This window comes from Mastigoproctus giganteus, chromosome 5 (genome assembly GCF_048544385.1).
Source record: "Mastigoproctus giganteus isolate SK-2022 chromosome 5, ASM4854438v1, whole genome shotgun sequence".
Classification (NCBI taxonomy): domain Eukaryota; kingdom Metazoa; phylum Arthropoda; class Arachnida; order Uropygi; family Thelyphonidae; genus Mastigoproctus; species Mastigoproctus giganteus.
The window spans coordinates 52,787,266-52,812,125 of record NC_143579.1 but is presented as its reverse complement, the minus strand read 5'-3'; the positions used below and the strand labels follow the sequence as shown (position 1 = coordinate 52,812,125).

Genomic DNA, 24,860 nt, shown 5'->3' with positions numbered 1-24,860 from the left:
CCCATTGATGGGATAAGATGGGCCCCTCCTTATCACCTGTTTATACTGCACGAATTACTTCGTGTCCACCTGTATTGTAATCACCCAAGTTCCTTTGCACGAAGAGGCAAATTCACACATTGCAAAATCGAGTCCATACGTTGCCACAAAATGTGCTCGATCCATTGTCGACCTTTTTGTGGTAAATTGGCTGCATTAAAATAGTTACAATGAAGTTGAACTGAAATACGTTAAGGGCTTTAGCCTCAGGCTGCGAGAGATTTAGTAAACGTACAAGTTAGTGCAAACGCATCACATTAGTACGCAGCTAAACTCTGAATTAGCAAAAATATGCAAAGGCGGCATCGTTTAAGTTATATCTTATATTTGAATACCTTCACAACGAGTTGCCATGATATTGCACTACTTCGAATAAGTAACGCTTCACCAAAGGAGAAGACTGTTGTTACTTATTCTCATCGGATACCACCACCCAGACGGCACCGTTTCGGAGCTGTTTGGCCCTTCTTCAGTGTGTGAGTAGGTACTCTAGTGATGCAATGATGACAAAACAGTTATGAAGTATAACTCCACAATATGAGAGATGCCAGATGCCACAATTCATATTGTGGCGTTATGCTTCATAACTGTTTTGTCATCATTACATCACTAGGGTACCTATCCACCCACCGAAGAAGAGCCAAATAGCCCTGAAACGGTGCCGTCTGGGTGGTGGTATCCGCTGAGAATAAGTAACAACAATCTTCTCCTTTGGTGAAGCGTTACTTATTCGAAGTAGTGCAATATCATGACAACTCGTTGTGAAGGTATTCACAATATGAGATATAACTTAAACGTTGCCGCCTTTGCATATTTTTACTAATTCAGAATTTAGCTGCGTACTAATATGATGCGTTTGCACTAATTTGTACGTTACGATGAAGTTTTAAACTCTTCTGCCCTCCGCTGTATAGAGAATAAATGGAAATGTATTTATATTTAATAAATTACATTAAAGTGAAATCTTAGATTAGATTCTTAGACTAAAATGATCCTACCACCATTCGGAGCCCCTAATATCTGGGACCAATAAACAGGTAGAACTGATAAAGGACATTGTCTTGAGGAACGAACATAGAGATCACTTTGGTTCTGCACCTCATGTAGGTTGGGCAGGTATTGTGCTTTGTTAGCCTGTTGCCAGGCAACATTGGCTCGGAGAGTAGATAGGAACCTATCCTCCGGCCAGCAAGCAACGCTTTCAACCACTGAGATTTCTCCTCACCAAATGCTACTCGCTTGTATATACTAATGGGACTTCCTCCTCCCGATCTGGTATATACTAATGGGAATTCCTGCTCCTCACTGGTAAGGGTTTATAAATGTATTTAACTGCTGGGCTTACTTAATTAGTTTTCTCAGAACTTAGTATATATTTAGAATATATTATACGCTTCGGCTAACCGTAATTTAATACATTTGTTGATGTTTACGTTGCCCTCATGGGTTAGCCACGGATAGGCTGCGGCCTAGAGAGTGGCCTTTATCATTAATGGAATCATTAAATGTATGCCCTCACGGGTAGCACAGTTGTTAGAATCACCATCCTCCTCACGCCCCGTTGGAAAATCCTGAGTTCGAGTCCCGTCGATGACATGAGGAATTTTTATGGGCCTTTTTCACAACGTGGTTGAGTGAGTGAGTCTCAGGCGAGGGTAAAAAACCCTATTACAACAGCGTGTTTACGTTTTTTAAATTTTTGGCCCAAAGAAAAAAATAAATCAAGGTAGTCTTCGAAACGTCAACTTCTCCCTTTAATTTTACCTCAGACATTGTCTTGAGGAACGAACTTGCATCCCTTGATAAACATTCTACTCATTCATAGGCAGTGTGGTGTACGAGTATGTGCCCCTTCAACTTCAGCCGAGCGGGCTGGCCGAGTGGGTAAAGTACCTGCCCGGCAACCCAAAGGTCGCGGGTTCGATTCCCGCCTCGGGCTTGGATCAAAGTACTGCAAAAACCTGGGGAGTTGCAATATGGCCACAGAAGCCGATGCGCCAACAACTACCAAATCAAAAAAAAAAAAAACCTTCAACTTCAAAATGAAATCTCGCGTATCTAAGACTGTCAGCTCTGTGAAGCTTAAAAGTCCGGTTTTGTCAGTAATTTTGATTTCCCGTTTTTTAGGATGTATTTTAAATGCGGTAATCCTATTTTTTTCAGGCTCTTTCCAATTTTTAAAAACTTAATCTTTTATGCATATTACTGATAAATAGGCCAAATGATCACATTTATGTTGGTACGTATCAGTAATTAATGTGAATAAACAAAGCCTTTCTTTAGCTGCTGATTTTCGTTTCAGTCGTATAGTGGTTGCGTAGAGAAAACTATGAGGGGACTAAGATCATTCGAAATTATACGTCTGTGGATGAACCATTAATAACACGATATACATTCACGTATAAATTCATGAATACATTAATTTAGCGTTGGTTTTATGTTATAAAATAACAGAGTTTAAGAATAGAAAATATAATGCACTTGTATTATTTTAAGAGTAACTTACAATATTAAATAGTTCATTAATTGCAGCTTCATATCCTATACAGTAAATTAGCCATATATGTATACGCTTAAATGCTATTGACACCTGGGTAAACTGTAAATTTTGTACAGCAAGTGTTCACATTTTCTCCATACTGTTAACTCTAGAGGCCATGTTGCAATACATATACATACAAGGGTACCTGCAATACCAGGGAACCTGCCCACCCACCCACCGATGATAGGCCAATAGCTTTGAAGCGGTGCCGTCTTGGTGGTGGCACTCACTAAGAATAAGTAACAATAGTCTTCTCTATTAGTGAAGCGTTACTTATTCGAGGTAGTGCAATACCATGGCAACTCGTTGTGAAAGAAGAGCACAATATGAGATACAGAGCAAATGATGCTTCTCACACTACCATCGTAGTTTCTTAAGAGTTATCTATGGTGTATCTATATATAGATACACCGTAGATAATTATGCTGTATCTATATATAGATACCATACCATATTTCAAACGGTGCCGTCTGGGTGGTGGTACTCACTGAGAATAAGTAACAATAGTCTTCTCTATTAGTGAAGCGTTACTTATACGAGGTAGTGCAATACCATGGCAACGCGTTGTGAAGGAAGAGCACAATATGAGATACAGAGCAAACGATGCCTCTCGCACTACCATTGTAGTTTCTTAAGAGTTATCTATGGTGTATCTATACCGATATTATATAGATATACATACAAGATACACTAAACATGAAAAATAGTAATTTATTTAGTGATCAAAAATAAAAACCACCTGATAACGTTTAGAAGTACATTATACACTGAGTGATCACTGAATTATGACCACCCCTATGAAAACTGAATGCGACCCGTTGACAACGGGTCGCATTCAGTCTCGTACCTCACGTTGCAACGGGTCGCAACGTGAGGTACGAGAATGCGCAGTTACTCGACCAACGTTGTTTGTTTGTTTGTTTGTTATTTGGTTTTTAGGAGCATTAGCAACTAAGGCCATATTGCCCCGGGAATATGCGGTGGTCATTCCCTGACCTTTCCGCATCCTCCGTATTTGGTGGTGACGGGCTCGAACCCAGGTATAATCAAGAAGCGTGTGCTACGCACTGCTGCTCCTTTCCACCTGGCTTCGGAGGCGCCTGTCGACCTACGTAACATAGATAAGGTGTCAGTGGTTCAGTAGGTAGTAAAATTCCGAGCGTGATGGGTAAAAGGAAGGATTTATCGGACTTTGATAAAGGACAGATTTTCGGGTACTAGACGAGGTGGTCCCTCGATTTTCCAAACGGCTGAACTAATGGGGTGTTCGAGAGCCGCCGTAGTTAAAGTGTACCAGGACTGGTGTCAAAATGGTCAAACAACGACCCGACGGCAAAACTGCAAAGGCCAGCGAAAGGTTGATGTTAGAGGTGAGCGCCGGGTCTGACGACTCGTACAGGCGAACAGGCTCAGTACTATTGAAGAGTTGACTACCCAATACATGGGCCAACCCGTAACAATATCTGGCATGACCATGAGTCGCACGCTCGCATGTATGGGCTATACCTGCAGACGACCCATACGGCATCCTCTTCTAACTAAGGTTGATCGTCGTAAAAGACTCGCCTGGTGCAAAGAGCGTGCAAGTTGGACGGTAGAAAACTGGAAGAAGGTGTGCTGGTCGGATGAGTCACGTTATTTACTCCACACCGTGGATGGTCGTGTACGAATTTGGTGTCAACAACATGAGGCTCTTGATCCATCATACGTGGTATGAAAAGTGCAGGTCGGTGGAGGCGATTGTATGGTGTGGGACATGTTTCACTTGGAGGAATGGACCCCTGGTGCATGTGGAACAACGTATCCGTGATCTCCGCTATCGTCAACTGCTTGCTGACTGAAACACCCCCGCTATGTTACACTTTTTCCCGAATGGCGATGGTGTCTTCCAAGATGACAATGTGCCGAGCCATCGGGCACTTATTGTGCAGGAATGGTTTGAGGAACATAGTTCTGACTTCCAGCATATCGATTGGCCTCCGAACTTCCCCGATATCAATCCCATAGAGCACTTGTGGGACACTATGGAAAGGCATATCAGGCGTCTGGATACACCAGTCATCTCCATACCTGCATTGCTCACCGCATTACACACAGCTTGGTTGGCCATAACTCTGGAACGCTTCCAACATCTTGTTGAATCAATGCCACGTCGGATAGCTGCTGTACTGAGGACAAAAGGAGGACCTACGAAGTATTAGGTAGGTGGTCATAATTCAGTGATTACTCAGTATATAATTCTGCAGTTTTCGAATGAAAGACATGAAGTAAAATAGTACTTCCACCTTTGGACAAATATTTTAAGTTGCAACCATAAAATCTGAGGTATGAAAAGTACATACATGATAGAATTCTATCAAAGATTTTTTTGTAGTAGAGTATTATTTTAAGAGTCAACTAGCTAATTTTTAAACAAAAGGAAGCCTGAGGATACGTCATCTGTCTACCCTATAGGTAATGACTGTATATCTGATCAGAGAGTATTTTCATTAGGTTTGTAAATTTATTAATATAATAAATAGATAGCAATAGTGCGCAGTGGCAAATGAGTGATATGCCATCCGATAATCAAAAGTTGTCTCGTATTGCGTGTCTTGCACGACGATTCATACCGACTGCTACCGATATCTGTGGTACTCTGTGGTAATTTAGTAGTAGAAAAGAATTCCTGAATGCTCCCTCTTTACACCTGATGGGTCCGAATACTTTGGAGGGTAATACACGCAAGTAAATATTCTATTACCTAATTCAATGAACAAAAATAATTATATATCTTTGCAGTTCTAAGCCTAAACTACAAACTGGTGTGACGACCTTCCTACCCACCCCCTTCTGAAGGGAATCAGAAGAAGTAGACATTGGTAGGAGTGTAAGGCAAGGATGTTCCATGTTCTCTTTTCTATTTAATTTATATGCACAAGCATTGGTGAAGGAGTACAAAGAAGAGCAGAAAGGAGGTGTACAATTAGGAGGAAGAAGATAAAAACAATAAGATTTGCAGACGACCAAGTATTAATTTCTAATAATGAGGAAGAATTACAGAGCTCCTTGGATATTTTGAACAGCAAAGTAAAGGCGTACAATATGAAGATAAACAGCAGTAAAACCAAGATAATGTTAATTTCAAAGGAGCCAGGAAGAAGAATCAATATAACATTAGATGGAATAATAGTGGGCAGGTGGATAGGGACAGAACTGGGAAGCATAATGACAGAAAATGGAAAAGGTCTGGAGGAAATAAAAACAAGAATTGCATGGGCAAAGAGGCATTTAGTAATAGAAAAGAAGTACTGAGAAGAAATTTCAAGGAGGAAAGAAAGCAAATGTGAAAACATTAATATGGATTATGGTACTATATGGCTCAGAAACATAGACACTGGGAAGAGAGGAGATTAGACGGCTAGAAGCTCTCCAGATGTGGGTGTGGAGGAGAATAGAAAGGGTGAAATGGGTGGACATAGTGAGCAATGAGTACGTTTTGAGGAAAGCATTTGAGGAAAAGAACTAAGAAGACAAAAGAATTTTATAGGACATGTATTGGGAAGAGATAGCATGTTGAGTTAAGCGATTGAGGGGATGATGTGTGGGAAGAGAGCCGTTGGTAGAAGGAGAATTGGAATGATGGATTGGATGGGAAGAGGAAATTATGTAAGAATTAAAAGGAAAGCACAAGATTGAGAGAATAATGGCGTCAATGGAGCACTGAACCTGCCTGAGGGCAGAGAACTTGAAGAAGACGAAGATCCCCCCCCCCACCATGGGAAGGTATGAACACGTTAAGTGGCCAGCACCTTCTTGCTAAATGAAGCAAGAACAATGGTATTTATATGCCTCCCACAATATTTCAGCTACATCGTGGCTTCTGTGTGTTACCGTAATCAGAAATTTGCAATTTCTGAAATTGCAACAGTCAGGTTTGTGATACGTAGATTTGTCACTGTTTTTTCTTTTTTTTTTTTTTCCTGCTCTTTTTAAAAATCAATATATTTGATTCTTATTATATTTTTACAGTTCTAAGCCGTTGGTGTAATGGACAGCTCAATCTACGATATGTTCATGTCCAAAAGATAAGTTACAACTATAAAATCTGAGATATAAAAATGCTATCAACGCTTTTGTACAAGAGTTCTTTTAAGCGTACACTACGTTAAATTTTAAACAAAACATGCATCTATATTTATACATCATTATCATATAACCAAATCCAAAAGTCAGTTAATGGGAGTGTAATTATCCATGACGTCCAAATCATCTTCTTCCCATGGCATCTCGCCGTTAGGGATAGTGGTCATCTTGAATGCTCTAAATTCTGGCCGACCTTGAACTTGCCTTCAAGACACGTCTGCTTCTTCCGATGTTGCTATAATCACGAAATTATAATTATTTACACGTTTCAGGCTCAGGCTACCTCAGCTTCTGACTATCCTTACTGCCATCTAATAGCCATACATCCATCACCACAAACCTTTGAAGAGTCTAGTTCTAGGTAACACTCTAGTCAAATGCATTCTAAACCGTATTGGATTAGAAATTAGAGGTATTTTTGTAGTGGACACTTTTATAGTGTGCCTGATTTGCACATTCTGGACCTTAAAATTGTATTCAAGCGTCATATGACGATTCATCATTATAGTTACGTAAGCACATCAAATTCCATCGTTACATTTTAAAAAAATGTATCGTGCTGGAGTATAAATAATTTTTTTTAAACATTTTCCCGCTAGTTCAGATTTATTTTTATTATTTTTTTTCGCTTTTTTTTTTTTTTAGTTCTGCGGGCAGCGAGATATCACGTTCGGTAATCAGTCAAATCAGGCAATGGTTAGGCCGCATACGAGTCTGGAAGCCTCGTTTTAGGAAGGATGTAGACTTGTTGAAACAGATGCAAGAGCAACGATATTAGTGAGGAGCACAAAAGGGTACTCTTACCACGAAAGACTTGAGTTCTGCATATTGCAGCGCCTGGAAAATAGGCACATGCGAAGTGGCGAACTCAGCTTTGAATGGATTGAGTAAATTAAATACTGATGGCATCGTTACTCTTTCTCGGACGACAAATACAAGGGGAAATAAATTTAAATTAAAAAAGGATGGTTAATGGACGGATGTATGAAAATCTTCTTTCAGCCAGAGAGTAATTGCTTGTTGTAACAAAACTTCTATTGGTGTTGTGGAAGTGGCTAGCTTGAATAAATTTAATGAAAGACTAGACAAATTGTTAGAGGGATGGACAGATGAGGTATAGTGTTTTTTTTTTTAGTTAATACTGTATAAGCTTGCTTCGTTTTCCACTACTAATACTGAAATTGGGTAAACGTACCAAATATTAAACACAGCATTAAATATATTCTGTTGATCAACAGTACATGCATGCTGTGTGTTCACCGTCATGATGAGTTAACTCTCCTTGGGTCCTTCTCTGTGCCAGTGTTTGTCACTAGAAGCATGTGTTTTCGTCGTAAGTTATTTTCCGTTTTGAATTCTACAAACCGGCCACGTAAAGTTAAACTTCAAACAATTTGTATGAAATAATCATCAAAGTGTATTGTTTTATTCTTTTTCATTCCTATATTATGAATTTAATGTGCAGTTGTCAGTAATCTTTTGCCTCCCTGATAACATTAGCTGCTTTTATACAAGGGCTTGAACCTACTCTCCTTCCCCCGTGGGACATAAAAAGTTTTTCATACTTGTTTTGCTTAGCTCTTCTTTGTCGATCTTAAGCTTTTCTGAGCATCTTAACTTGTTTCCGACAGATCAAAATCTCAATAAATTATATTCAATTTGCCAGATTTAGGTAGTTTTTCTAGTTTATACTGTGACATATGTGACTCTAAATTACATTTTATTCATTGACGTAATTACTATAAATTTTACAGCATTCCAGCAGACATTTGACACTTGATAGATACCTGAAAGATGTACGGTATATTTTATTCATTTCTATTAAAATATGTCTGATTGAAGTATCACCTACTCATAACGACAAAGATCAGATATTTGTTTTACCTTTCGTCCGGCTTCGTTGTTGTGTAGATTCATTAGAGCTCGTGCACGGAACTTTCCTCTTGCAGCGCGGAGGTCTCGAGCGTCTACAAAACTCTTAGAGAAGGCGGTACCATAGGCGACATTATCGGAACATCCTGACCATTGGAACCCTTCGGGGGAGATTCCTCTGACTGTACGATCACAACCACACCGCCCAAGCAGTCCGCTGCTGCAAGCCCGGGTCACAGTATGGGCCACCCCTGCGGCTGAAATCGCGTGGACAAAGGCAGCTTCCCGCGTACCTAGTGAAGAAAGAAAGAAAAAAGAAACACGAAAATTACTAGTTGAAGTGAAAGCTTCCGAAGCAATGAGACAGGATAATAGTTACGGAGTTTTGTGAAGCCCACCAATTGACACAAGTCGAAAGTGATTCATGGCGTCAGAACTCAGAACACTAAGAGGTGCACGCCAAAAACTCGTTTTGCGGAGATATACGGTGTGTCATGATTGAAAGGGGAACGATTTGTCCTACGTCGTAAGATATTACTTCGCTCTTGAGCCAGCCGAATATTTTTGAAAATTGTGGTCGGCAGTGGAGAATAATGATAATAATAATAATAATAGTCTGGTCAGCATGGTTGAGTAGTTGCATTGTGGTCGTGTCATCGATTCCCAAATGGAGACTCACAGCTAGCTGCTACTCTCCTGTCTCCCTTTCATGAACTATGTTATATTAATCTCATAACACAATTATGAAGTTCATTGTTATAACTGAAGGACGTTCAAGTATTTTAAGTGTCCTTGATGTATACAGGGAGAGTAAAGTACAGAGGAGTGCCATAGAAAACGCAAATCAATATGGGCTATAGCAATAGCGTAGTTAAATGGAGAAAAGGAATACTTAAACGTATCCAGTAATAATTCGATTTTGGTGAAGGAACCTTTTGTTCGTTCACCAAAAACCGATTAAAGTAACAAGCGATTATTATTAAAAGAATTTAATCTCATTTTTGAATAGGACAAGGAAAGGACAAAGTTCTTTTACATTATAGTTGTTGTCCTTAGTCCTTCATTTAATTTTTATAATAACTAAATCTTTATTTTGAATTCATCTATATCTACGAATTATCTTAAATGTTTAATGTTTATACTCGTAAATGTTGATTTTCTTTAGTCTTTGGCTTCCTGCTGTGAGGAATACTACGTACCTTTTATTTGTAACTCTGAATTCTGTGGTATACTGTCTATAGAAAACTTCATGAGAGGTGGGGGGGCCTTTATGGACGACGACCAGCTGTCTCTATTCCTTTGAACACTGCACACAGGGCCAGTTTCAGTTGGTGAAAACTTTCAATTGGACTCGAGAACAGTAAGCCAAGACTCTCTTCACTGATGAGTTGAGATAGTCTTCAATCAAATTCTCGAAGCCCTTTCATCTTCAAGGAACGGAACCGCATTCCATCGGGTAACAACGAGAAAAGGTATTTTGGAATCACTGTCAGTGACAGTACAGATCAGCCACGTATTCTCGCAAAAGGAACTCTCACGACTGTAGAGCGTCGCGATAAGATCCTCAAACTTTATGTTCGCCAATTTTCAGGAGCAATTAGTGCACTTTCTTTTACAAATACCGATACCTTCAAAAACAGAGTATATCCCAGGAATAACGAACCAATGGCACGCGTGCCATTAGCGGCACAAATATGAAAATATACAGGCATGCAACCACCCATAAATAGTTTAGATCAGTGGTCTCCAAAGTTGGGTGCGCGAGATAATCCGCAATAAATCAATATTTATTAATTATGAAAACTTTAGTATTTCGAAACGTAATTGAACATAAAAATTATGAATAAATGTTTTTTTTAATACTTCAATATGCGGCTTTGTTTGATCATGCCGTCGGTTTCGCCCATGTCCAAAACGAAGCAGCCACATGCCTGCTTCGGGTTCGGAGTATATCTTCCATCCTTGTTTAACTTACTGAACAAATGTAGATCAATCAAACAAATGATTTTATAAATGTGATTTTAGATATAATGGCTTCCATGTAAATGATTTATAAATTAAAAACTATATATTAAATTAAAAAAATATATTAAACTTATATATTTAATTTTTTATTCAGGGGTGCGCGCTAGTCCTTTTAAGTAAAATAAGGGTGCGCGACCAAAAAAGTCTGGAGACCACTGATTTAGATTATAAAAAAGTGTATTTTTTAATCTGGAGGCGAATTTATTTCCAATGGTCTTTCAACCACATCTGGTGGTGAAAACCATCAGATGTGGCAGATAGTGAAGCGTAAGCGTGTGCAGAATTATACAGCATCAGAGTTCTCTTTAAAACTCTTTTTTTTTAACCTTTTTTTATGAAACAATTAAGTTTTATATTAAAAAAATGTCACTTTAGTCAGTTTTTTTTTAACTAGTACGCGAAAATTGTTTTTTTTTTTTTTTTTTTTTCCCCTTTTCTTTTTCTTTTTGCATGCCAAAATTGTTATATTTTTGTTTCAGCTTCTTTTTGGAAAGCCAAGCTGAAAGGTTCACCATCGCCGGTATAGACCGTATGGAATAGCACACACACACCAGATCCTCAGACTTTAATTGAACAGAAAATGACTGGGATGCTCTATGAAATGAGGGTTACCAGTCACAGACGCTCCTTTTCCTTGCCAGAAATCCCACTGCGCTTGCGTCAAGTTCTTACGCAAGAATAGCAATTGACATACAGTTGTATCAATTGATATCTTATTTTCAGGCAATTGTTTTCTGTGTCATATCTGTATTGCTACCTAACGAAGGCACACATCTTATGAGGATATGCTTCCCTGGATTATCGACTTGTCATTTTTGGCCGCCAAAAACTCATTTGCATAAGTTTTGTTATTTCAGATCGAAATTTTTCAAATCTTTGTGCATTATTGACGTATTAAAACGAATATCTCACTAAAATTTAGTCATAATCTAATAAAAGATTTCAAAATAAAAGCTTTCGTACCTACCTTGTTTAACCTTCCATAACTCTTCAATAATTATTGATTTTAACATTTGAACAACAACAAAAACAACAAAAAACTATCATATTATGGCCACTCAAGTAATCTACCAGTCTGTATTATGTCCATAAATTACGTGTTCTCCAGTCGGTTTGTCTGTTTTGTTGGGCAAGAAATCCGAGTTTCCGGGAGAGAGGCTTGGCCACGGATTAAAAAAAGCCCATAAAAGCTCTTGGCGTCACTAACAGAATTCGAACCCTGGCCTTTTCCAACCGATGCGGGGAGACGGCGTTATAACCACTGTGCTGCCCGCGCGGACACCAGTCATATACAAGCAAATTCTCTCTCTGCAGATAAAAAAGTTATCATATTTCATTTTTTACTGGTTTCTTTGATAAACAACCATAGATACTTGCGGCTGGATAGTTTTATGGATACTGAAGTCTATGCATTAAAAATAGCAAGAGTTTCCAAGCATTTTTAAGGAGTCGTATTCTAAGGAATGCAGCAGTAACTGAACTTTTGTGAGACAGAGTGAAGAAACCTGACTGCTTTTAGAATGGAGTCCAAAAGCTCAATAGAGGTTTTGGAGACACCATCCCAAATGTGGGAACAATATTCCATGGTAGGGTGGGTTTGAGATTGTACAGTGTGCAGTTGTTTAGTAAAAAAAAAAAAAAAAAAAAAAAAAAAAAGGAACGTGGAGAGCAAAAATGAAAACCCAGTTTTTTGGATGCAGAGGCAAAGATATTTGTGATGTGCTTAAGCCAAGAGAGATTATAAGTCTGGATAATTCCTGACTTATAATCAGTTGGTTGCAATTAGTTTACAATTAATCAATTGGTTGCAATTAGTTTTTATCTAAGGACGGTTTTTTTTTATCTTTGCCTACTAAAGAATTACCTCGAGATCGGCATTTAAGGACTTAGTGGAGAATATTCGAGAAGTTGAAGTATTTCTGCAGAGTTTCGCAAATTGGAAAGTGGAATGTAGTGCGCTGTCATCAGAAAAGCTATGGATAGGATTTCCAGTCAGTAGAAGGCCATTAATGTACAACAAAGGAAAGAGTGAAAGAAAGGACGGAACCTTGGGGAACACCAGGTTTTATGGAGAAGTTAGAAGATAGGAAGACCCTCACTCTCGGGAAGCGATCAGAGAGAAAAATCCATACCCAATTTAAAAAAATAAACAATAGTCGCCAATCCATAGGATGGGAGCTTGTTTAGAATACCTTTATGCTAAATACAATCAAAAGCTTTGGAAATGTTAAGAACAACTTTTTGAGTTTCACCGAACTTTTCCATCGAATTTGTTCAAGGATGAGTAACATAAACCAATATATCACCACTGAATGGACACCAACGGAATCCAAACTGACGATCATTGATCAGATAGGAATTTTAAAGATAGTTTAAGAGATGGCGGTTGACGGAGTTCCATTATTTTGGAAAGAGTAGAGGTAAGTGGTGTAGGGTGATAACTGGATGGGAGAGATCATTCATTTTCTTTATGGACTAGTTGGATATGAGGAAATTTTCCAGCAGAAGAAAAACACTAGTGGAACAAGAAAGTGTAAAAAAAGATTATGCATAACAGGAGCAAACTCAGGAGCACAGGACTATCTGACATCATTACCCGGCTCTCGGTTGCTAGGAATTCTTTTACAGTCTCTCAGTCTATTTTATTTTAATTTTAATCAACTGAGTGTATAGTCCTCTCAGAAGACACTCGATGTGGTTAGTTGTGGGGGGGTGGAATTTACGTGTTTTATTATTGTATCTTCTCTTTTGTATTGTATTAATTTATATTTATTTTATTATATATATATATATATATTTTTTTTTTATCCCCTTTTTTTTGTTTAACCCCTCCCACTTTAACACCTGACTTGATTGATTTCAGAAAATCCCAGACTCAAGGGGACCTCAATTATATTAGGTATTCTTACACTGGACTGGCTGAGTTTCGGAATGACAGACACACACCCATGAATGTAGAATATAACATTGTTTATTGACATATCATATATAAGAAAACTTGCAATAACATTTAACGGAATACAGTATTTAGTTGGAGACTTGTTATCTTACTAACGTTTAAATGTGTATATATCGTGATATCAAATAAATCATTTCACCAACAATTATCCAATTCTAATACATATTCTTATATATTATAACATTGTGTCTCTTCATGTTCTACATAGGCTTCGATGGGTCATGGTATTCACCTCAAACAATCCCTCTCTCTCTACTCCTAAACAGTCCGTATAAATGAACTACCAACTATCAGCCAATGAGCTGGCTAACAAAGTCATCAAGAGTTCGTTTTCAAAAATTGTAAGGAAAATACATTTATTCAATCAAACATTTCCTTATAGCCAGGTTAACAGTCAACATTAATCGACCAAATTAAATAGTACCCTTCCAATCAATTAATCCACAACTCCTTAATAGCCTACCTGTTTAATCAATTCCTACTTCAATCAGATATATTCACCATAATTCAACATTCACAATAATTCAAAATTCAACTTTTAACTCTACACTAGTTAGGAAACCTTTACCCAATCGCTAACAATTCTTAATTACTTAATAGGTCATTTCTTTCTATCAAACATTAATACAGAACTTCACTTCCAATTATATACTACTTACACCTTAATTACATTACTCCTATGCCATCCTCTAGTCTGATTATCTTTCTTTATGTATTACATTAGTACAGTACTCTTATATATATTTATCACTTAGACATCCTTCCCTAACTATATAGCATTCTCCTATAGTCCTGCCCTTACTAATTTAGGTTCATTTATTCTCAGAAAACTTCCTAACACTTACGTGATTTTCTGGGCTTTTCTCCTTGCTCGGTTTACGTTCCTGTCTGTCTTAGGCGTGGACTGGAATGCAGAAGGTCGTCCCTCCGGGGATCACGGTAATCTTTCTGATGTTTCCCTACCGGGTACTACGCGGCTGGATTTAATTCAGGATCCTATATTCTTTCCTAGCCTGCATTTTTTTTTCCGTGGACTGAGGTGCTTTCCGAGTAGGCCAGTCGCTCGACAGCTCATTTGATTAAACTTTACCTCTAGAATTCTCAGAGTGTGTTCCTCCTTTCTCCCTCCATACTGCTTCAATATCTACAAGTGAACATTCCTTCCTACTCTAGTCTTACCTAGAGTTCTTATCACAATTCTCCCGCTACTACTTCCATCTGCCCCAGGACAGCATCCACCACCCAAACTAGATCACGACTCTTTCCGAATCACCCCAAAAACTCAACTCCTCGAATCTGCTCAGTATCAATCTTTTTTCAGACCCTTCTCTCCGTTCTCTCAAAAATCCCTCCGCTTTCTTCCTGGCCAATCGTTGACTTCCACATCCTTTCCTTCGTGATTCTTATTCGTCTCCTTTCATTTCCGTGGGCGTGTTTTTTTTATTCTTTATGTCCGAACTTCCGTTGGACTAGAAATTACGAGATCATTCTAGAAGGTAGAACGTAAGTTCCGGTCAGCTAAGAAAGTTTCAGGCCTTCTTTGTGATCTCACAATCACATCCATTACTACGTCGCCCACACCTGCTAGAGTCGCACCGTGAAATTTTTAAGAGGGCCACTCCCGCACTCAGTGCCCTTTCTATAGAGTATATGCTCCTGTCTTAAGTGGGATTTGTTTCGGTCTATTACTTTTACTGACTCGCTTAAGGAATCCTTTACAAACAAGATATAACTAGAGCTAGGCGTGGCCGGAATAAACTTCCAAATTCCAGTGGTTCCTAACACATATTTGAGCTGAAAACTAACTATTTACACTACAATTAATTCTTCCAATATTTAACAAAACTTTATTAAATTATTGTAAGGATGGGTCCTTACATAGTGTTTCTCTGGCAACAGACTGGTTCATTACACTAGCAGTTAGTTAAGCTTTGAAGATTTGTTAGTTTTCCATGGACATATTCTGAAAAGCTTTTCTTTTTTTGCTTTACGCTTGTTTTCGGTTGACATGCATATTGTTTGTTCCTCGTTTTTGTAAGGGTTGGTAATCCATATTTACCATCCTCCCCCCAAAAAAAAAACTGCTTGTGGAGAAGTAACGTATCTTAAGAACCATCCTGCTTCACCTGCTAATGTAATAAACCATCCGTTGTTAAAGCAAGTATTAATCACATTGTCTTCTCCTGAGAGGAGAACTATAATAGATGCTGGAATACGCTTGTAATTAACCCTTTTCTTTACATTTAGTAAACTAATTAGTCAATCACATGTGGTGCATAGGATTTCGTTTCTTATATTGTTGTTCATGTATTTATTTAATAATAAATTTATTTCTTATTTGAATAAACAGATGTAACGATTTTGCTCATTTCCTTTGTGCGCTGGTAATTATCTTTTATATATCGAAAAGTGTTTCAAAGAACCCTGAGCATATCAACCGAATGTGCTGTGTGTATCGATTTTTGCAAAAGTTAACCCCAAGGAAAAATCATAGAAATAGTGGCAATATAAATTTAAACAAAGAATTTCATTTCTTTTTTGTTTTCATTAAAATTTCTGAATTGACCCCTCGTGTTTTGCAGAAACCATATACCTACTACATATGTTGATCTGCAATTAAAAAAAAAAAAGGTTGCCGACCACTGGGTTGCACCATCCAAATGCCTATGTCGACCGATCATATGTTGCCAGCCGGAAAAGCAGAAAGAACCCCCTGCAGTTCGAAGGGGAGTACGCTGCGCAGATAACAAACATATCCTTTTACTTAGGAGCTCAAATCTGAACAGTATTAGCGAGGAGTGAGATACACTAACCTTCGGTATCTCACCACTCTGACGCATCAGTACAAAATATCTTTCCTACACGATAGGGGGTATGCCATATCGGCAGATCCCCTTACGACTATGGGAAATGAAAAGAGGGACTCATCCAGTAGTTTGCAAGAACTACCTTTAAGCTAGCAGTGGAATAAACCACACTCTTTTAGGCAGTGGGTGGACCACGTAAGGGGAAAAATGATGTCGGAAATTGTAACTGAATAGGGTGAGCTCTTGATACGCGATGAGCAAGAGCATATTTCATCAGGAGATACCAGTCGATGAAAAATTTCATCTGTTTCGATGGAATAATTGGCAGTCTCACATCGGGCTTCACGATACTAGCAAAAATTGAGCACAATCAACGCCACGATATGGTCTGCCCTCATCTTCATCAGGCCATCAGTGCGATTAACCATCGTGTATAGGATAAAAGGTACTGCTGTTCTTCTTATGCAAACTGAGATGAACCGACATCGACCATCTCGTAGTATGAACCAGTTTTCGAGCTGATAGGTAAGTTATAGATAATAAGCTGGATATATCGTAAAGAACCACGCAGAGAAGTCCTGTTTGGTGATTGACGTCGGCATCTCAGCTTATAAGAACCTGAGATTCTATTAATGTGGTGGAGGAGGAGGAGATACATTATGATACTGATCAATTTTGGTGCCACCGGATGGAAAAGAACCTCCTAGAACTATTTAAATTTATTACCGGATGGGAACCTATAAACAGTCGTCAAATGTTCTTTGTGGTAAGCATAATAGATAAAATGACGTAATTTTGAAACATGCTCATAGCAACGGTTTAAGAACCATTTTAACAACAGAAAAAGGAATGAAATTAACGGTAAGGTTTTATGTGCTTTGTTTATCAGTGATTGCTGTTTGATTTCTTGATTAACGTAATGTTATACACAAAATTAAATGCATCTAGGCTAAAAGAAAATTAGATTCCTCTGAATTGCGGCTCTTCTCCCACCATTGCTCACTCTCTTATTTTACCATTACTGTAACCGATACATATCTTCTCCCAGCTTTGTTTATCAGTGATTGCTGTTTGATTTCTTGATTAACGTAATGTTATACACAAAATTAAATGCATCTAGGCTAAAAGAAAATTAGATTCCTCTGAATTGCGGCTCTTCTCCCACCATTGCTCACTCTCTTATTTTACCATTACTGTAACCGATACATATCTTCTCCCAGCTTTGTTTATCAGTGATTGCTGTTTGATTTCTTGATTAACGTAATGTTATACACAAAATTAAATGCATCTAGGCTAAAAGAAAATTAGATTCCTCTGAATTGCGGCTCTTCTCCCACCATTGCTCACTCTCTTATTTTACCATTACTGTAACCGATACATATCTTCTCCCAGCTTTGTTGGTAGGTGTCGTCTACACCCAAGGTCAGTCTCGTTCATCTATCACCCTGGTCATACATATGATAGCCCCCGCACTCCCGGAACTCAGCTAAAGCGCAACTCTGGCTGACGCTTGAAGAAGAATTAATTTCCACGGAGACAAGGTGGCTTCAGGTGGTAATCCCTCTCCGGGGAGTTGTTGTACCTCTTCAAAGGCTCTTCTTGGGATGACAAGGGGCCAACCTTAACTTCGTCAGCATGCGGGAGGGCTGTCGATTGCCCATCGTCGATGACGGCGTCATGCTGTAACACAAGGTGGGTTAACTGACCTCTGTGTGTTTGCTGTGTAGGAGGTGGGGAGGGCACGCGAGTGTGTTCATCATAGCGCTTGATGCAAATGGGTTATCGGGGTTGATAGAGTACACCTTTCTTTTGTAGATGCGGGCTGATTCAGAGCAAATGTTTTTTTTTTATATATAACAGCGATGAAGTGTACACGGGAGTAAGTGAGCCGTGTGCTTGCTAGAACTTGTTTTTTGAAAGGCTTTACGATTAAATTTTTGAGAAAACTTCAGCTTATTGCATTTGCAGCTAGTAATTCCTTGCGTATATAAAAATCTTGATACGAAACTAATTATGGTTATCCCAGAAATATTTTCGAATCAGAAAGAGAGCGTTACTATTCTCATGTACCCTATTTTTTAATTTTTTTAATGAAAACCCCAAACACAAAAGGTATCAGAACTTATAGTACTTAGAACCGTGAATAGGTTGAAGGATGAAAATACTTGTCGACATTAGACTTGAATTTCTGTAAACGGAAATTTGCGGGAAATACTGTGAAGAAAGGTTGTATTTCTCGAGAACAGAAGAAGAATGGATAAATGAGGAAGATGAAAAGTTGGTTTTGTGAGTTTGCAGTTTGATAATGAAGGGATGTCGACTGGTTTGGAAGACAGTGGAGAATTACAGATGTCGATTCAGAAGAACAGGTCCATGGAAGCATTTTTAGAAAAGGCTTGCAGAAATTGAATTATTTAAATTTAGTTAAAATATGTTTGCTTTACAAAAGGCAGAGTGGAGAGGTTTTGTAAGAGACGAGTCATTAATTAACGTGACCGCCCTCTTTTGAATAGAGTCTGGAAGCCTGAGAAAGGTTTTGGGGACTACCCCAGATGTGGAAACAATATTCTATGGTAAAGAGCGAGCAGAAACCAAGAACGAAAAAGAAGAAAACCTAGGGTTTTTTTTTTTTTTTTTTAATGCAGAGGAAGAAGTATTTCTGATGTGTTTATTCCAAGAGAGATTAAAAGAAAGGATAAATCCCTGATAGAGATATGTTATCTTGTCTAGAAATCTGAGTGTCATCGAAGATGACTAAAGTGCTAAAAAAAATTAAAATTCGGACTTTCCAAGCAAGTGACTTGCCACCACTGATTTCAACCGTGCTCTGCGTGTTAGTCTGCTTTATCTTCTCGCAAAGAAGAAAAGATTAGTTTTCTCTTTTTGTGCAGGGCAAAGTTTCTCAAACTGGAAGGTAAAATTTAGTGGTCTGTCATCTGAAAAACTATGGACAGGATTTCCAGCCAGTGAAAGAAGGTCATTAATAAAGAAGAGGAAAGGAGTAGAAACTGAACTTGTGCAACAACAGCATTAGTGGAGAAGAGAGAGGAGAGAGCCATCTATCAACAACCGCAGTGAGCGGCCAGAGAGAAAGCTGCCTACACATTTTCAAAAAAAAGAATTCATAAAATGGGAACTTATTTAGAAATACCTTTATGATAAATACGATCAAAAGTCTTGGAAATGCCGAGAGAAATTGTTTGAGTTTCACGGAACTTTTCCGTCGAATTCGTCCACCGATGATTAACATAAGACAACATATCGCAGTTGAATAGACATTACGGAATTCATATTGTTCATGGAAGGTTTGGAGATAGTTCAAGAGTTGACAATTGATGGATTTCGCCATTACTTTGGAAAAAGGAAAAGGTAAGTGCAATGGAACGATAACTAGAAGAGAGGGAACTGTCACCCTTTTTAGGAAGTAGCCACTTCCTAGCCACTTCCTTTTTAGGAAGTGGCTAGTATGAGAAAATTTCCATGTAGCAGAAAATATACCAATAGAATACGAAAGTGCAAAAAGGCGACACAGAAGGGAGGCAAGCTCACGAGCTAAGGTTGTGAGCACATGTGAAAACGTTATTAGCATCTGGAGTTTTCTTGCCATCAAGATTATTCAGAGTGGCACGCTCGAGGATCCAAAAAGGACATGGGCTTTGGGTGACCGTGGGTTAAGCCCATGTGTCTACTAAATAAAGTATAATGTTCTTGTATTTTCTCTCTCTCTATCTTGTGAACTTCTCTGACCTGATGCGGTCGTCCCGGAGTATAAAATTTATTTTATTTTATTTATTATTTTATCCTTCTGTCAGAAGGCCATAGGAGGCATTGAGTGGAATGTTTGTTATGGCTAATGTGTTAACTAGGACTATAAGGCGTCCGTATATTATGCCTGTAATCGTGTTATTCTCTGGTCGGTTTTCTTGACGAAAAATCCGACTTTTCGGAGAGGGGAACCATGCAACCCTCCTCTGAGATCAGGTAACTCAACCATGTTGTGAGAAAAGCCCATAAGACAGAATTGCCATGTAGTGCACGGATGTTAGAATTGCGGACATTTTAAGGTTACGAAAGTATTTTATACCTTGGGAATATTAAGGCCATAGCGTTATTTGTTAGTTGAAAGTTGCTTCCTCTACATCAAAAAACTAGGGTTTCTTTATCACTCTTGGCATTACTTTTCCTCTAAATAACTACTCACTCCATACAAATCTTAAATCTAGCCTACCATAGAATATTATTCTCATACCTGGAGTTGTGTCCCCAAAATTTTTATCAAGCTGCTAGACTCCATTCAAAAGAGGACTGCAGGTTAATTAAGGACCCATTCACTTCTGTCTTATCCACTCTGTCTCATAAACATTCAGTTTCTGCTGCTTGCCTTTTCTACAGATACTTCAATGGGCACTGTTCTTCCGAATCTGCATCTGCAATTTCCCCACTCTCTTACAAATCAGCCAGCATCCACACACTGTCCAACTTCAAACTTGCAGAACCAACAACTTTTCCTCATTTGTCCCTTCTATTTTTGTTTATGGAACAACCTTCTTTCACACATCCGGTGTAATAACTAGCGGCCTGCGAACACCATTTAAGAGCTGTATCCTTGAAATGTAAGGAAGATTGGATCTTGCCATGATGTTCATCATAACCTTAAAAAGACATCAATCATACAGTATGATGGAAGAGATGTGGAGGAACGTATATGGGAACTGCAGACATTTTAAGGTTAAGGAAGTATTTTCTACCTTGGGAATATTAAGACCATAGCGTTATTTGGTAGTTGAAAGTTTAATTAAACTATATGTAAATAACTATATGTAAATAACTAAATTAAATACTATTTGTATTTAAATACTCTCACCGAGGAGAGATTACTTCAAAATTTCGTAGATATCTGTTTAGAAAAGAGTGTAATTAAGGGAAAGTTACTGTTATGGATAAAGGGATGGGTGAGTGGGAAAAGTCATAGTTGTTATCGATGAGTACTGCTCTTTTTGGATTAATATTATTAGTGGAGTCTCCCAGGGTTCAGTGCTGGGCCCATTGTTGTTTTATGTATTCATTATTGATATTGATGAAGAGAAATCAGGCAGGCTTAATGTCTAAGTTTGTAGATGATACGAAGGTTTTCTGGGCAGTTGATGATCAGGGCAATTTATTGAAACAAGATCGAGAAAAATTAAACGGATGGCCTAGGAAGCGGCAACTGAAGTTTAACATTGACATATTTAAGGTACTACACAAGGGTAGCAGTAATCCCAGATTAATGCACCAACTGTGGTACCACATTCAGGGTAACAAAGAATGAAAATGACAGGGGTAATTGTACAGTTAGTTTGCAGTTCTCTGAGCAGTGCAGACAGGTACTAGGACCTCATGATATACACTCATTTTGTCAATGTTATACAGGAATTTTGATAGCAGGATCAAGGAAGTGATTATCCCGTTGTATAAGGAAATGGTTAGGCTACGTCTAGAATCTGCACACAGGTCTAGAAGTCTCATTTTAGGAAGGATGTGAATCTGTTGGAACAGATATAGAGAAGAGCAACGAGATCAGTGAAAGTAAAAAAGGGGTGCTCTTACTAGGGAAAGCTTCAGTTCTCCATATGGCAAGCGTCTGAAGATTAGGCACCTGCGAGATCTGATTGAACTGTTTAAGGCTTTGAATGAATAGAGTAAGCTCAATGCTGACGTAACCTTTCCTTTTTTCAGACTCACACTTGATGGGATATGAATTCAGATTGAGAAAGGATGGTTATATGATCGATGTGCAGAATTTAGCCAGAGGATAGTTGATTGGATAAACAAGTAATATAAAAAAAATTTTTAATCAATTCCTACTTAGGTCAACAAAGAAAAATTTTATTTTAGTTACTTTTTATTAAATAATTACAATTAATATAAATATGTATATACATATGACAGAATCACAATATTAAGTGGCAAAATAGAAAGCGAATTTCCTTGCAATTTTCCATTTTCCTTTCTATATATGGTGTTGGACTATTATTTTTATTCACATGTTTCATTTTCCATTTTGTTCCCTCCTTGACTCAGACTAGAACCCAGAATGAAAAAAAGAATCTGAAAAAGAAATTTTTTTCCAGCGATCTACACGCTTCGCCACTGACGGTATTTATTCCTAAATTTATATCCTGCTAAATATCTTATATAAGAGAAATTTTTTTCTCCCATATAAAACTAAAATTAATTAATTAAATTTAATTAATGAATTAATATTTGAAAAAACTGTATTAACATCAAGTGTCATCCACTACAAGTTTAAAAAAATTTATTTGAACTTGAGTGGATGAATAAAAAGTATTTTATTAACGATTGAAAATTTGAACAAGATATATAAATATATATAGGGAGAGCTATATGTGAACTAATAGTAGGAATTGAATAAATTCAAGGAAGAACTAGGAAAACTACACTGCTCGACAAAATTAACAGAACAAAATGTTTTTCATAAATATTTTATCGTGAGTGGTGTTGCCGAAGGCGAACATTGGATATAATAGGCATCCTGGTATGCAAATTCCGAGTATCCAATAGAATTCGAACCTACGACAGATCCGCACATTATGCAAGTTATTCATGCTATAAAAACACGGGTTGTGACCACATCACTTCATTCCCGTTTTTTTGGCTTGCTCAGTGGGAGAGCTACATCTCCAATACTCAGGATGGCAAGCCATCGCCGTTTAGATGATTGTTTGAATTTGGCGGGCAGTCGCAGGCAGAGGTGGCACGTTGGCTTAATGTGCCACGCAGTGTCCTCTCGACACTTTGGAAGCAGTTTCAGGAGACAGGAACCATTAGAAAAAGAGCTATCCAAGGTTCGCCTGAGGGCTACGTCAACCAGAACAGATCGCTCTCTGACTCTAACAGCAAGACGGAACCCTACCATGTCCTGTCATTAGCTGTCTCTTGAGGTTGCTGCGGCCACAGGTGAAAATATTTCCAACCGAACTGTGATAAAAGGCTCAATTCAAGTGGACTCTACGCAAGGAAGCCAGTGGTTTGTATATCATTAACCCCAAACCAGCACAGAGCTCATCGAAACTGGTACTCTGACTTGGAGCCCTTGAGGTACAGTTCTGTTCTGTGATAAGTCCTGCTTTAGCCTACAAATATATTCTAGAAGTTATTTCATCTGGAGACTAGGAATGTGGTACCATCCCTGCAACATCAGAGAAAGGGGCACTTACAGTGGAGGCCGTGTTCTTGTGTGGAGCGGAATAATGATCAACGGCCGCATCCTGAGAATCTGTTCTCGTTACCTCTGCGTAGTTAGCGGGTACCGTAACTGTGCAGAAGTATTGAGAATAGATCCTCGAACCCTATGCATGACAATGCCACTGCACTTCAATTCTTCAAGCAGTGGGGCGATAAATTGTGATGAGTTGGAAAATTGTCGAAAAAAAATTGCAACAATATTCATTTGTGATTAGGACTGCTGAATGTACAAAAGGAGATTCGAAAATTATTGCATGAAAAGAGTAAACGTAAGTCGGGTCAATATCAAGTGGCCAGAAAGAAAGGAAGTATAATCATTACTCCGTATCTGCTGCAGAAATGCATGGTACCCCTACCCGCACATCCCACTAATTATTTTCAAAATAATTTATGGAAGAGAAGAATTAATAGGGGATGCTCCATCTGAGGCTAATTTTAGATTTAAGACAGAGAGTTTCTAGATTTACAGGGAAATAATCCCGGCTGATGTGACATTTTTCAAACCTTTGCTTGCCTACTTCATTCCATTGATAACTGATTTCAATCCCATATAAGTTGAGGCGTCATAGAATTTCAACTTTCTCATTATTTGGATCAGCGCCTGTTGCAGGATTATTTCTACAACTGTGAAGGATATTAATTATCCTTATAATAAGTCATTGACTGAATGCTCGAAATGCGTATTTATGGCGTAATGCAGCCTCGAATCTGCAATGTGTGGAACTGTGTACCTGCATTACTAATCCATATGTAAATATCAGACCTTCGTGGATGCGAATAATGGAAGTAGGTAAGGAGAATATTGGCAGGTCACAAAATGCTTTACTGGCCACTCCCTCGTCTCCTTACACATATTGTTACTGCCACGTATAAGTGTATCAATATTTTTGTTTCTTCTATTTCAACTAGGAGGTGACGGACGCGGAAGTGTCATTCGTGCTTCAAGATATACAATTACGTAGCACAAAACGTGACGCGAACGTAACACGAGATGTGATGGATTATTTAGAGAGATCACGACTGCCATTTGATACTCCAGATGCCATGTACTGATACTAAAAACTATTTCAGGTTTTAGAGTAGAAGCGAGGAAAAAAGTACAACACCAATCAGAGGACTCCGTGACTTTATCATTCGAAATTCCTGTGTCATAATCACAGATAAGTACCGTAAATCAATGATCTATTGTTTATGAAGGTAACGTACATACTAACCAGCTATTTCGAAGGTCTTACACACACAC

General features: G+C 38.3%; 1 protein-coding gene across 1 annotated transcript in view; it reads right to left on the bottom strand.

Moving 5' to 3' along the window:
• Positions 1-24,860, bottom strand: part of LOC150085393 (protein Wnt-4-like) — a 229,132-nt gene that overhangs the window by 53,429 nt on the left and 150,843 nt on the right. The window contains exon 3 of the mRNA XM_090373197.1: positions 8,591-8,871. Within this exon, the coding sequence (XP_090229323.1) occupies positions 8,591-8,871 (281 nt within the window). The remainder of the gene's footprint in view (positions 1-8,590; positions 8,872-24,860) is intronic.